The sequence below is a fragment of the Antedon bifida genome, chromosome 8 (assembly GCF_963402885.1).
Source record: "Antedon bifida chromosome 8, ecAntBifi1.1, whole genome shotgun sequence".
NCBI lineage: Eukaryota > Metazoa > Echinodermata > Crinoidea > Comatulida > Antedonidae > Antedon > Antedon bifida.
Window position 1 is genome coordinate 16,400,200 of NC_136233.1, and position 13,766 is coordinate 16,413,965.

Below are 13,766 nucleotides of genomic sequence, written 5' to 3' on the forward strand. Positions count from 1 at the left end.
TGGTGGATATGAATGATGTATTATATCATCCGACTAAAAATTGTGGCGTGCCTATCATCCACAGTTCACAACTAGTTTTGAAAATTGGCTTACATAAGGAATTAATTTATTATCATAATGATATACTTACAATTAATTCAATTTTAAATAAATTATAGTTAAACAATAACTGAAATAAATAAAAGGTGACAAAACTATGTTTCATTAAAAAATAATTGAATACAAAATATTGTATTTTTTTTTAAATGAGGGTCGATCATTAAAACATATAGGCCTATATATATATATATCGTATTACCTTTAATGGCAATAATCTTTTTCAAAAATCTGCATATTAATTATAATGGATCCTGGTTGGGGAAGAAGCAGCAGCAAAGTTTTGTAATGTCGCCCTCTATAATTTACTGATTCTCCGCCATTTTATTTGTGATTTTGATCTGCAAACAGAAGAGGCTGAAAGAGAGTTGGTCAATTCAATCATTTCCCATCCTCTAAGGTTGTAAGATATCTTCAACCTTTAAAGATGAGTGTTGGAGCGCCATACATTGGTAGTAAAATTAGCCTAATATCAAGAGCTGAAATTCGGTATGAAGGGCAATTATATACGATAAATGCTGCCGAATCTACTGTTACTTTAGCTGCGGGTTAGTCCAGTTTTTGTTTAAGCGTCATTCCGCTTATATTTACTTACCATTGGAACGAGAGGTCTTTGTTAACTGTAGTTAAGCAGTGCTTCTTGGCACAGTAAATTGCGTTGACATGTGAAAGATTTAACATGGTCCTTGTTACTAAAGTCATCAATATTGCAAACAAAATATTGCATTCCTTTCTTCTTCCTTCTATTTTTTTTGCTGAAAAATCTTCCTCGGCCTTTCATTTCAATCCTTCTTTCCTTGCTTGATGATGTTTGGTCGTGGAAAGTCAAGAAAACACCCATTAGATAATTAAACCTTTTAGAGGTAACACAAGTTTTATAATTTAATATCATTCATCATACAATTACTTTAAAACAATTGAACAATCTTTTTAAATAACATTTAGTATAACCCCCTCACAGTTGCTAACAAAATATTCAGATATATTATTACTGAAATCTTTAACAACACATCTTATAATTTTTTTTACTAGTTCGTTCATTTGGAACCGAAGACCGACCCGTAGAGCGACCGATAGCGCCACAATCGCAGGTGTACGACTACATCGTATTTCGTGGGAACGATATCAAAGATATTCATGTGTGTGAGCCACCGAAATGTGCGCAGTCTTCAAGTTCAGAGTTGGCTAGAGACCCCGCAATTGTGCAAGTATGTTAACGATGTAGTGGTCACCTGGACTACCTAATTCATCCACGCATCTAAAGTTTATTATTCTAGTATTAAACATTATTTCAATGCAGTACACTACTGCATACACCCATCCCCTCCTCCTTTCAAGTATTATTTTTTTCAATGTAACTTTGTATGTTTTTTTATCCTAGCATTCCCATGGTAGTACACCAGCTGGTCATGGATACACAGGGCCACCAGGATCCTTCCCTCAGCAGTCGCCTGCTTCAAGCTACGGTCCCTTTGGAGGTCTGCCTTACAACTCAGCTTATGGTGGTATGATGGCCGGACAAATGGGTGTACCCGGGATGTCCCATACCCATGGTAAGACTGAATGGTATTAAACTGAATATTTTTTTTATTATTTTCTGTAATCATGTATATGGATGGTGATAATATTGGGTGCAGTCACTAGCCTCACCTAGTAATTGTTTATTCACCTCTCATGTTGTGGTCATTCACCTACAGTATAAATATGTATGTATGTATCAGTAACAGCGTATATAATATTAAAAGAGACATTGAACATTTCTTTTTAAAAAATTATTTGCATTACAATATTAAAACTTTATTGCTTGATTTTCACAGATAGGCAAACTCCGCCTTTAACCATACCAGTACGTAAATCTCCTACAATGGAACAAGGTGTCCAAGCATCTGGACCAGATTCCCCACAAAAAAAGAAAGACGATGGTCATGAAAGAAAGAACGAAGGGGGTAAACAAATACGAAGACAAAGCTCCAAAGAAGATAAAAAATCTAGCCAGCAAACCACAGACACCAAAAAAGGAAATCAATATATTGATTCGAGGGAATGGCGTGATAGTAAAGAGCGACGTGATACGCGGGACAATCGTGAGTGGCGCGATAACCGTGAATGGCGTGATAACCGTGAATGGCGGGACAATCGTGACAATAGAGGCTGGAGAGATCGTAGGGATGGTAAATTTTAAATTTAATTTATGATTTTTGTTTGTACTTTTCTGACACAAAATTGAATGCCTACTGTAGAAATATACTTCTTCTCTACTCTTTATTGGTTATCCGCACTTGGCGGATAACCCCTTGTTATTGTCAGGATTTTTTTTTTTTTTTTTTTGGTTATCCGCACTTGGCGGATAACCCCTTGTTATTGTCAGGATCTTTTTTATTTTTTTTATTTTTCTCTTTTTTTTTCTATTTTCTTCTTTCTTTCCACGATTTTTGTTCGCAGCGTATCTCTAATTCTAGCCAACATAAGATTCTATAACTTTGTCATAAGATTGCCCTGTAGCTGTAGATGTGCAAGAAACTTTTTTTTATGAATTTCGAGTCGCGCAGCGTAAGTTACGCGCGATTTTATGAATTTCAATGATTGATCATAGATTGAAAACCAAAAGTCATTTTCTATTGAAACTTGGTGAAAATTTAAGTTATATCATGCGCAAACTTTCTATGGATTAAAAATGGCATGTTTTACATAAAGTTACGCGCGCACGCGCGTTCAAAATTTCAAAATGCGCAAAATTCATTTCTAATCAACTTTCTACGCGTTTCATGTCATTTTGAGCATTTCAAAAATTCCCACGCGTGCGCAATATTTTTACGCGCGCGTGCGCACGTAGCGCAAAAACAGGTTTTTTTGGCTTGATTTTTGTTTTTTCAGCCTTTTCTAGTAAATTTACCAATTTTCAATCAAAATTTCGACTTAAAATCACGTCATACGAGCACGTAGAACTGAACAATTTGCGCGCGTTTTTGATGAAAAACTTCAAAAATTCGTCAAAATTAGACCTTTTTTTAAACTGTCATAAATTCTAAACTACGTGGTGAACTTTTTTTAAATTACATATTCTGGAAGTAGATGAGTTGTATTTCTCGAATCATGCATTAATATGGCTAACCGGACATTGTGACGTCATCGTATGGCCACCCGAATATAAAATATAGGATTTTTTTCTCTTTCGTCAGAGCTCTTCAAGTTTAATAGAGCGCATCTCCACTTATCCGTATTCCATTTCCCCCAATTTTTTTATTTTGTCTAGGCCAATCAATTATCTTTCGCACGATATACCGTTTTTAAAATTGTGATGACGTCATCATGTTCAAAAGCGTCAAAAACTTTGGTCACTTCTTTTCACCTATTCTGCACTGTATGTAGTACGTATACAGTATATAGCGTATACCGTATATACTCAGACGTGACGCAAAATAGAGGGCGCACTAACATTTTTTCAATGGCATAATCGTTTTTCTGCGCGCAATATTCTAACGTATGACGTGCGCGTGGCTTTTGCGCTGCGGATAACCTAACTCGTCCGTAGTGACGAGTTCAAATCTAGTTCTATGTTCTTCTTTCTTTCCACGAATTTTGTTCGCAGCGTATCTCTATCTTCTGGCCAACATAAGATTGTATAACTTTGTCATAAGATTGACCTATAGCTGTAGATGTGCAGCCAAGCTTTTCGACGATTTCGGAGTTGCGCAGCGTAAGTTACGTGCGATTTTATGAATTTCAATGATTGATCATAGATTAAAAACCAAAAGTCATTTTGTATTGAAACTTGGTGAAAATTTAAGTCATATCAAGCGCAAACTTTCTATGGATTAAAAATGGCAGGTTGCGCAGAAAGTTATGCGCGCACGCGCGTTTAAAATTTCAAATTGCGAAAAATTCATTTCTAATCAACTTTCTACGCGTTTCATGTCATTTTGAGCATTTCAAAAATTCCCACGCGTGCGCAATATTTTTACGCGCGCGTGCGCACGTAGGGCAAAAACATGTTTTTTTTGCTTGATTTTTGGTTTTTCAGCCTTTTCTAGTAATTTTACCAACTTTCAAACAATTTCGACTTAAAATCACGTCATACGAGCACGTAGAATTGAACAATTTGCGCGCGTTCTTGATAAACAATTTAAAAAATTTGTTAAAATTATACCTTTTTTTAAACAGTTATAGATTCTAAACTACGTGGTCAATTTTATTTTTTTTTACATATTCTGAAAGTAGATGAGTTGTAGATATAGAATCATGCATCCATTTGGCTAACCGAACATTGTGACGTCATCGTATGGCCACTCCAATATCAAATATAGGATTTTTGTCTCTTTCGTAATAGCTCATCACATTTAATAGAGCGCATCTCTACTTATCCATATTCCATTTTCCTCAATTTTGTAATATTGTCTAGGTCAATCAATTATCTTTTACATGATTTACCATTTTTAAAATTGTGATGACGTCATCATGTTCAAAAGCGTCAATAACTTTGGTCACTTATTTTCACCTATTCTGCACTGTATGTAGTACGTATACAGTATATAGTGTATACCGTATATACTTAGACGTGAAGCAAAATAGAGGGCGCACTAACACTTTTTCAATGGCATAATCGTTTTTCTGTGCGCAATATTCTAACTTATGTCGTGCGCGTGGCTTTTGCGCTGCGGATAACCTAACTCGTCCGTAGTGACGAGTTCAAATCTAGTTATATTTTCATATTGAGCAATGGGTTTATTTTCCTTTCCGAAAATATAAAGTATAAATTTGATGTTGAATTATTACAATTAAAATGTCAACAACAGTCAACTCTCCCAATACTATTTTATAACTTTTAGGCGATCCTGCCTCATTGGTTTACTTTTTTATGTCTTACTTTGTACTGTATTTGAAATTTAGTAAAATAAATGATATGATACTCTGAAAACTCCCAAAACCAGACTTTTCCTGAGGCCCAAAAGGTCCCAAATTCATTTTTACCATTAAAAATACATTCCGATTACCAGATTTTATGGAAAACCATACGTTATTAGGACAGCCCAAAGGAGTCGGTTATTAACTGTATTATTTAAATTACTGTTAGGTCAACCACAAAGAAGAGGAAGGGGACGTGGTGGAGGTGGAGCCGGTGGCAATACTGTGGTTGGTGGTGGTGCAGCGAACCGACAACAAAAGAAAGAAGCAATTAAAGTTGGTACTGATTTTGACTTTGCTGAAGCAAATTCCAAGTTTGATAAGTCCGAATTAGAAGAACAATTCCAGACAAAATTGAAACTAGGTTTGTTGTTTTTTTTTTTACCATTCGCAAAGCTACTAGGATCATCACATCACATTTGGATGAGGAAGGCATGGATATTCCATGTGATAACAATTTAATTTGAATACAACCTGATGTGCATTAATTTGAATGAAACAATTTCATAAAATAGTGTAAATTTTCTGGTGATTTAAAAAAGCCTTTATGGCATAAGATGTTTGAGAACAGAGCATTAAAGTACATACTGTTAAAATGTATCTAAAGCTCTGTTTACACTATCAAACTAGTTTGATAAAAAAAAGTTTGATGTGCCCAAATATGGTAGCTAAGTGATATGACGTCGTGTTCAAACATGGGTACTGTATGTCACATTTTTGTTGTCGCCAAAAAGTGTGATGATAGTGTAGACAGAGCTTTAGATACGAGGATATCTGTATTTAATAATATAACAAGCAATTGTTAAAACATCTGTGAGCAGTGTTTGTACTGTACATATTTGTATTTAATAAATTTGCTAATTTGGATATCAAATTGTTGTAGGCATGTCAATTTTAAATAAATATACAATATATGTATTTTTTGTTTCAGGTAATGGTGAATGTAAAGAGGATTCAGGTAACGAGACTCAACCAAGTGATGCAGCACAAGACGAAGAGGAAGAATTGTTTTACGATTCTAAGAAATCATTTTTTGATTCTATTACTTGTGAAGCATCTAACAGAGGGTAAGCCGGCACTTTGAAAACTGAAACATTCATCATGTGGAAAACTGGGATCTTAAACCTATTTATGTTTAAAAATGAAGAAAGAAATAGGCCATTTTAATGTCCTAGTTTTTCACTTTGACTATGTTTGCAACTCCTACATGTAAATCATCATTTTCCACATAGTATAGTAATACTGTAACATTTCAAAATTTGTGGAAAGAAAGACTAGAAAAACTAGGAAAAGGCTTTTCATGAGGTCCAAATGGTCCTAAATTCATTGTTACCATTAAAACACATTCTGATTACTAAACTTTCCACAAAACCAGACATACTAAGACAAAAAGGCTGCTTTGTATTGTATGTAGTGATTGATGAATTTAAATATATTTGCTTTTCAGTCCACGATCAAATTGGAAAGAAGAGCGCAAGTTAAATGCTGAAACTTTTGGAGTAAGTGCTAACTACCGGTCCCGTGGACGTCGTGGGTACAGGGGAGGTTATCGTGGTGGGTACCGCCCTCGTGGACGTGGCGGGTACAGAGGCGGTTACAGAGGTGGCTATCGCGGTGGACGTGGTGGTTATAGAAATGAAAGGGCAGATAATGAACAGCAAGCACCAGTGGTGAGTGAATAGCTGTAATAAAGTTGTAAAGCTCTGTCTACACTATCAAACTAGTTTGACAAAAAAAAGTGTGATGTGCCGAAATATGGTAGTGATTGCTTAAATAGTGATATGACGACATGTCCATATATGGATGGATATCAATTTTTGATATAAAGTTTGATAGAATACAAAGAATTTTCTGTTAAGTAACAATCTTACAAACTTGGTAACTTTATCAAACATAACTTTGACCTAAACTTAGGGAAAACAAAATCTCCTGAATGGATAACTGAAGTGTTATCTTCAAGTAGGTTTCCCAATAATTTACCACAATTTGAAGATTTTATCACAAACTTTTTTTTTATTGCTAAAAGACAATTAGGCAATCATGGAAAATGTTATGGACACTCAATTTTGTGATAATTGATCATTTTTAAAATTTGTATATATTTTTTTAATTTTTCAGCCAGCACAAGCATAGTTTTGACAGAAAGAAATCCTAACACATTTGATGACATGATTGCAGAAAACTGCATGAAGATCAAAGAACCATGTCTGTTAGCTATAACAATTTAATTTATGAGTATAAGTGATAAAATTATACTAGCCTATGCTAGGCAATATATTGCATATGGGAGAGTTTTTATTTAAAGGGATATTTGTGTTTTTGTTTAGCCTGGAGAAAATAGCAAATGACAAAAGTCAAGGCAATAATGATCATGTAGTGCATTAGTGCAGTTAACATGCCCTATTGAACAGTCACCATAACCAACTAATACACAGTCTATTGTGATGAAGGGTTTTTCTCATATTTTTTCCATGTTTAAAATTCCATTAGATACATTAGATAATGTGTGAAAAATATATCTAGGTTTTAATAATTAAAAAAAGCTTTAAGTTAAGAAATGATATTATTTAAAAACATTAATAAGTGCACATAAGATTTCGGAACATACAACTATTTTTAATAGAAAATTGTTGAAGTGATTGAATAATTTTCGTACATGCTCGGAAAGAAGTAATACATATTTAATATGCAGAAGTATAATTTATTTAAGAACGGTCTTAATGTCAAGTTTTATATAAATGAGAAAATAGTTAAAAAAGTAAAAGAGGTACAGAGTTCTGATACCATCTTCATTTTAAAAAATGTGCTACAATTATCCTAAAAAGAATTTGGTTTGATAACAATTTAAAGAAAAAAGTTTGGTAACTGAAATGTTTTGTTAAAGTATTAATGCTGAGGTATAAAGTAAGGAATTGAAAAAGACAGTAATGTGTGTGTATTATTTGTAGCCTACTTTTTAAAAAATATTTAAAATTGTTGAGTCTGAAAGAAGATAAACACATGAGCAGCAGGCAGCTTGGTTCAGCTTGTTGTCATTTTCATTGTTGTAGAAAATAAAAGTTTAACAAAAAGATGCCCAATCAAGCCTACTATCGTTTTTTTAGTTTGTGTCTGATAAGCACAGAGGGTAGCACTAAGGAATCACTCCCTCTTTTGATATCGATTTTTGACTGTCTATTAATTAAACAAGGCCATATATGCAGTCGCATGCTCAAGTTAGTGTTTACCGACCGACATGAGCTGTAGGCATTGCACGCAAAAAAAAAAAATACTGGATCCACCCCTGAAGTGAGATTAGTATTAACAGTACTAAATTGATACAACGTTACTATTCGTTCATTTTTATCTTTGTATTGTGATTTAATGATTGCTAAGTGCCTAAATATTTTATTTTTACAAATATTAATCCTAATTGCTGTATAGAACCTAGAATCATCTAATACTAATCTAATAATGTGGAACATTGGATGGAAGAAACCAAGAATGATACTTGGCATTGAATTGAATATTCCTTGTTTTGTTGTTGTTTCCTTATTTTTAGACAATTGATTGTTAATCAATCAAGCGAACGTGTGTATCCTTTTAAATGTATACAGTAAACCATACAAAACGGCAGCTCTACTCTAGGCCTGACTACTATATTAGTAGTACTAGGCCCAGTGTACTAATAATAATCTATTTACACTGAAATTTCCAGGTTCATATATAAGAATGCCAAATAATAAATGGCCCACTATTGCTAACAATATTTCATTTGTTGGCTTTATATTAAATAATGGTAGGAATACATTTGACAGAGCAGAGGCATCTATCATGAAATGTGCTACCACTGTCCACCGGGCAATGGCCTCCCAGTCAGTCCCTTATCTATATTGATCTGGCCTCCCAACAGTAAAACAAAGGCCTAGCTTTTAACGTACCTTCTACTCCCATTTTGACGGCAATTCACTACCTGGTAATTGCCCTTTGACAGTTATTTTTGTAGTCTGGTCACTTCAAATTATTTAAATAATGATTATCTTCAAATAATAATAATGATTAAATTATCCAGGCCTAGCCATACCGCCAGTAATAATGTACCACACGTGTGCTCTAGGCCTACTTAAAATCGTCTGCAGTTTTTAGAAAATCTCTGTTGTCTGATTGGTTAAATCTTCTGAATTTCTGGACAACATTTGTGACGTTATTGATTGGCTCAAATATACTACACTATTTTTGATTGGATAAACAGCTGTTTATTAATAAACCTGATCCAATAAATGTTGATGTGCAAGTCAAATGTATAGTCTAAGCCTTTATTAGTAAAGTATTTTAATTATGAGCATATACACAAGAGTCATACTGTTGTAATGTATAATACATTTATTTGAAATAAGTCATTGCAACCTTTGAACATTGATCACAAATAGGGTCTGTTTCATACTTCCTATGTAATGACCCGGTCACAAAAAGAGCTGCAAAAAGGTCTTCAAAAATCAGCCTGTATAAACAACACTACATATTTTTGTCCCCATTTTGAAAATTTATAAATGGCTTCAAAATATTTCCAGTATACTTTTCACTTTAGGTCTAAACTTACTATTACTATAATTAAGTCATAGAAATTATGTAATAAATTCTACTTCGGCAGATCACAGTATTTTACAATACACAGAAACCGATATAATTTCATAGTGTGGACAGAACAATGACAGCAAACTCATTGTGTGAACAGGTCTTAATGGGCACAATTTCAGTATGAAAATGAGTACTCTCTTACAATACAAATTGAACAAATTAAGAAAGCTACAGCTAAGATTGACTTGGTCCTTTCTTTTGCTTTTTCTTCTCTGCTTCCTCTTCTTTTTCTTTCTCAATTTCTGTCACATATTTTTCAACTTCTGATGTCTCTAGTATCTGTAAAAAAGATATAATTAATCAAGGATATACTTGAATATTTACTTATGATTCCCCTAATAACATCCCACACAATGATTTCATATCCATGAAGTATGGAATTTTAAAACATAAAGAGAAGTCACTAGAAGAACACAAAGAGCACTGTATGAAAGTAATGAGAAATGTCAAAAATAAAGAGGTCATAAAATGTGGAAGAGATTGAGATATGTGGAATATAAAGAAAAGAGGAAACCCAGTGAAGATAGCCTGAGAGTTGTGGATAGAAAATGCTGTGAAAAAAACACTGAAAGAGCAGTAGTCTTTGTCTAGAGACATCATCTCATGTTGTCCTCTTTAGTTTATGTAATCTAATCTGGAGACTTACTTCCATAGCTTTATCTCTCCTCATGACGGCCAATTCAATGTTCTTAGCCCCAGATTGAACGACCTCCAGAAGAGCTCTGACTGCTAGTTTGATGGTTGCACTTTCATCAGCTACCAGTTCCTCAGAATAATGCTTCTCAAGGAATTCGCGTACAGTTTTAGCACTCCTTCCAACAGCATTAGCCTGTGAAAGACAAAAATAAAATGTTGTCATTCCTGACAAACAATTTAACATTGGAAGACAATTGAGCTTTATGCTCTAAAGCTCTGCGTACACTATCAAACTTTATGTGACGTTTCCATATATGGATATTTGGGCATATCACTACCATATTTGGGCACATCAGTTTTTTTTCTAACTAGTTTGATAGTGTAGACAGATCTTCACATTCCAAGTACACTCACCTTCCATGCATGATAGATTCCTGCAGGGTCTGTTTGGTAAAGTCTTGGTGTGCCATCATAATCAAAACCAACAATCAAAGCTGAAAGTCCAAATGGACGTCTTCCATTGCTCTGTGTATAACGCTGCAAGGACAATTTTAATATTATATACCATCAAAATATTTGATGCAAGAGGGGTGTTAAATTTATTTTTAAAAGAGAGGTGTTAAATTAGTGCTGTTTGACAAAAAATTTAAATATTTCAGTTACACTTTTATGTAGATTACCTGTTTTGTTTGTGCAATGTAGCGTGTAATATATTCAACTGTTACTGGGTCTTCAACATTCAAACGATGACTTTGACATTCTACTCGGGCACGGTTAATTAATATGCGAGCATCAGCTGTCAAGCCTAGAACAAAATTAAATAGTAATACACTATTCATATACAAATAAACAACTAACCACTCTCTTTTTTATGCAATTTAAATTATTTTATTCAAGTTTGGAAACATCTATTTAGGGAGAATTTTTTTGGTGAAACAAAAATGGAAAAATGTGTTTTAACATTAGAGCACACTCCTGAAGGTGTCTCATTAATGAATGGTGATCTACTCTATGTATATAAAAGCAAAGATATTTACCTGCAAATGCCATGCATACATGGTCATCTAATACACAGATTTTTCTAACAGTTCGTTCTTCTTGAAGTTTTGCTACAGACTTCTTTTCAACTCCAAGCACAACAATGTCCTTCCCACGAACACCGACCTGCAGAGCAAACAAAGAAAGGCAACAAAATTACATGAAAAAAGTCTATAAAAAAATCTATATTTCTACAACGTATATAACAACAACGTATATTGGGTACAATATTGCAGCCATTTGCAAGCACAACACCAAGTAATTAATGTGCTTGCTCCAATAAATGGTTGTAAAGGCTAGGCCTATGCCCACAAAATAACATGAAGCCGTACCCGCACGCATACCCACCATGTGTGAGTACAATGACTGCGACCGCTTCTGCCTGGATAGAAAACCAGGCCTAGCTTCAATACATATTATCAACATAAAACTATACTCACAGCTGTGGAACCTTTTTTGACTGCTTCTTGAGCATATTCTACTTGAAAAAGATGACCATCAGGTGAAAAAACTGTGATTGCACGGTCATATTGGGATGTCATTCTGAAGTAAATTCGACCGGTTTTAGTTTAACTTTTTGGATTTTGTTAACTCACCACCTCACGTTTAGGAAAACGCCCTCAGTTGTTATACTTTAATTGGATTTTTAGTTAGCCTACTTTTAAAATTCATGCAATCTGTTGTAGAGGCTAATCATAGAAAATTCTCCTTTCTGTAAAAGAGGGCGCTATTTCAAAACACAAAATTAGTAGTCATTTTCAAAACAACTCTTCATTCATGTTGTATGAAATTCATGTTTAGTGTCAAAAGTAGATACAATGGCAGGCAAAAAGTCAGTAAACTTTATTAAGCCGTCAGAACCGAGCTTTCTTAAGAAGTTCAAGAAAGAAATAGGTTTTAAAGAAGGGCCTACATTAGAAACAAAGGTGGGTTCATTTTTTCAGATGGTACATAAAACACAGGCTCAGTCAGCAACTGAGTATCATATTGGAGGAGTGAGTGGTGGTAGAGGTACCCATTTGCACTCTTGTTGTGACATGTAGGCCTATGGGTGACTATTGGTCAAGAAGCAGTGAAACTATTTCATACTATCTGTACTAAAATAAAATACACAAACATGATGTTTTGATTCAATAAATCATGAATTAATAAAATATGTAATTGTTTTTTAGAAGGCTTTATTAGAAGGTTTAGATGATTTTGACGACAGACCAGAAGAACAAGATGAAAAACCAGTGATCGTGATGCCTGAAAATAGTAAAATTAGTCAAGAAGAAGTAGATGATTTTATCAAAGAAAAAGAAAGAGGTATAAGCAATGAGGAAGTATTCCTCCATGGTATAAATTTGCATATTATTCAAATATTATGGGACCAATTTTTTTTTCTAGTCAAAACAAATACCTATTTTAATCTTTTTTAGGTGATGGAAAAATAGTATTCAAGAAGCCAACAAAACGAAAGAGTGACGAGTCCGAAATGAATAGCACAACAAAGAAAAAAAAAGATAAAAAAGACAAAGATAAAAGCAAGATAAAGAAAGTAAAAAACAATTCACTCTTGTCATTTGGAGAAGATGAAGATGAGGAAAGTTGATACTAATGAGGCTTGGTATCCTTTCTGTGTCAATCATAGTATAGACACTATTAATATTAATTACTAAATATACAGACCTCATATGAATTGAGTAGAATATTTCTATCTGCCCTGTAAAACTGGCCTAAAATAAAACTATCTGTCTACACTATCAAACTAGTTTGACAAAAAAAAATGTGATGTTCCCAAATATGATAGTAATTGACATCATCGTGTCCATATATGGGCACATCACATTTTTTTTTATTGTGTAGACAAATCTCAAAGCAGTATCAAACTAGTTTGACCAAAAAAAGTGCGATGCAATGTGATGATGAGCTTTTACACATATTTGATCTCTGTCCATGCTTATATAGCACCCCCTATAATGTCCTAATTTATGCCATAATTAATAAATTATCATGAATTATTCATGATTTCTGCCTTAAACTGATAAGAGAAGAAATAATTCAGCCTGGATAATTAATTGATTGATATTGACAACTTAGACATCACACGTATATAAAAAAGATGTTGAGTGTTGGTTTCAGTATTAAGTTAATACTTTGGGATGTGAAGGGATTGGGGGTGTGAAGAAGTAATGGGGTAAGGGGAAAGTAGATTCCACTTTAAATCATCCGCTGAAAAGTATATTATTATTATACAAATTGCCATATATCATATATTGCATTGTTTGTCTACTACAATGGTTAAAACTCTGTCTACACTATCAAACTTTATGTAACAAAAACATGTGATGTGCCCATATATGGACATGTCATATCACTATCATATTTGGGCACATCACACTTGTTTTATCAAACTAGTTTGATAGTGTAGACAGAGCTTATCAACGTTAATGAAATAATGTATACTCAAAATGTGTAAAATATAAACAATTCTT

The 13,766-nt window shown here is 33.8% G+C and overlaps 3 protein-coding genes across 4 annotated transcripts; 2 read left to right on the forward strand and 1 right to left on the reverse strand.

The window, feature by feature from the left end:
- Nucleotides 1–418: 418 nt before the first annotated feature.
- Nucleotides 419–8,078, forward strand: LOC144849590 (protein LSM14 homolog B-B-like). Its single transcript, XM_078706549.1, has 8 exons — nucleotides 419–644; nucleotides 1,129–1,304; nucleotides 1,478–1,649; nucleotides 1,914–2,267; nucleotides 5,168–5,362; nucleotides 5,930–6,065; nucleotides 6,446–6,668; nucleotides 7,117–8,078. The coding sequence occupies exons 1-8, from the start codon at nucleotides 524–526 to the stop codon at nucleotides 7,129–7,131; spliced, it is 1,392 nt and encodes a 463-aa protein (XP_078562675.1). The 5' UTR covers nucleotides 419–523; the 3' UTR covers nucleotides 7,132–8,078.
- A 1,201-nt stretch (nucleotides 8,079–9,279) lies between these two features.
- LOC144850683 (proteasome subunit alpha type-7-like) lies at nucleotides 9,280–11,911 on the reverse strand. The gene is made up of 6 exons (XM_078708056.1): nucleotides 11,730–11,911; nucleotides 11,289–11,415; nucleotides 10,932–11,056; nucleotides 10,666–10,788; nucleotides 10,262–10,444; nucleotides 9,280–9,894 (listed from the first exon to the last, which is right to left on the reverse strand). The coding sequence occupies exons 1-6, from the start codon at nucleotides 11,829–11,831 to the stop codon at nucleotides 9,790–9,792; spliced, it is 765 nt and encodes a 254-aa protein (XP_078564182.1). The 5' UTR covers nucleotides 11,832–11,911; the 3' UTR covers nucleotides 9,280–9,789.
- A 125-nt stretch (nucleotides 11,912–12,036) lies between these two features.
- Nucleotides 12,037–13,766, forward strand: LOC144850691 (uncharacterized protein KIAA1143 homolog). Of its 2 annotated transcripts, none has more exons than XM_078708067.1 (3): nucleotides 12,037–12,215; nucleotides 12,462–12,597; nucleotides 12,711–13,766. In XM_078708067.1, the coding sequence occupies exons 1-3, from the start codon at nucleotides 12,108–12,110 to the stop codon at nucleotides 12,881–12,883; spliced, it is 417 nt and encodes a 138-aa protein (XP_078564193.1). In that variant the 5' UTR covers nucleotides 12,037–12,107; the 3' UTR covers nucleotides 12,884–13,766. The 2 variants fall into 2 exon arrangements, with proteins under 2 accessions (XP_078564193.1, XP_078564194.1); XM_078708068.1 differs by having other exon boundaries at nucleotides 12,465–12,597.

What these genes read in the sequence shown, in the direction of transcription:
- LOC144849590 (XM_078706549.1), top strand. Translation starts at nt 524, where the DNA reads ATGAGTGTTGGAGCGCCATACATTGGTAGTAAAATTAGCCTAATATCA. An exon ending in GAGACCCCGCAATTGTGCAA is followed by an intron (nt 1,305 to 1,477) that starts GTATGTTAACGA and finishes TTTTTATCCTAG; the next exon opens with CATTCCCATGGTAGTACACC. An exon ending in CTGGAGAGATCGTAGGGATG is followed by an intron (nt 2,268 to 5,167) that starts GTAAATTTTAAA and finishes AATTACTGTTAG; the next exon opens with GTCAACCACAAAGAAGAGGA.
- LOC144850683 (XM_078708056.1), bottom strand. Translation starts at nt 11,831, where the DNA reads ATGACATCCCAATATGACCGTGCAATCACAGTTTTTTCACCTGATGGT. An exon ending in ACATTGCACAAACAAAACAG is followed by an intron (nt 10,789 to 10,931) that starts GTAATCTACATA and finishes TTGTCCTTGCAG; the next exon opens with CGTTATACACAGAGCAATGG. An exon ending in GGAGAGATAAAGCTATGGAA is followed by an intron (nt 9,895 to 10,261) that starts GTAAGTCTCCAG and finishes TCTTTTTTACAG; the next exon opens with ATACTAGAGACATCAGAAGT.
- LOC144850691 (XM_078708067.1), top strand. Translation starts at nt 12,108, where the DNA reads ATGGCAGGCAAAAAGTCAGTAAACTTTATTAAGCCGTCAGAACCGAGC. An exon ending in GGCCTACATTAGAAACAAAG is followed by an intron (nt 12,216 to 12,461) that starts GTGGGTTCATTT and finishes ATTGTTTTTTAG; the next exon opens with AAGGCTTTATTAGAAGGTTT. An exon ending in TATCAAAGAAAAAGAAAGAG is followed by an intron (nt 12,598 to 12,710) that starts GTATAAGCAATG and finishes AATCTTTTTTAG; the next exon opens with GTGATGGAAAAATAGTATTC.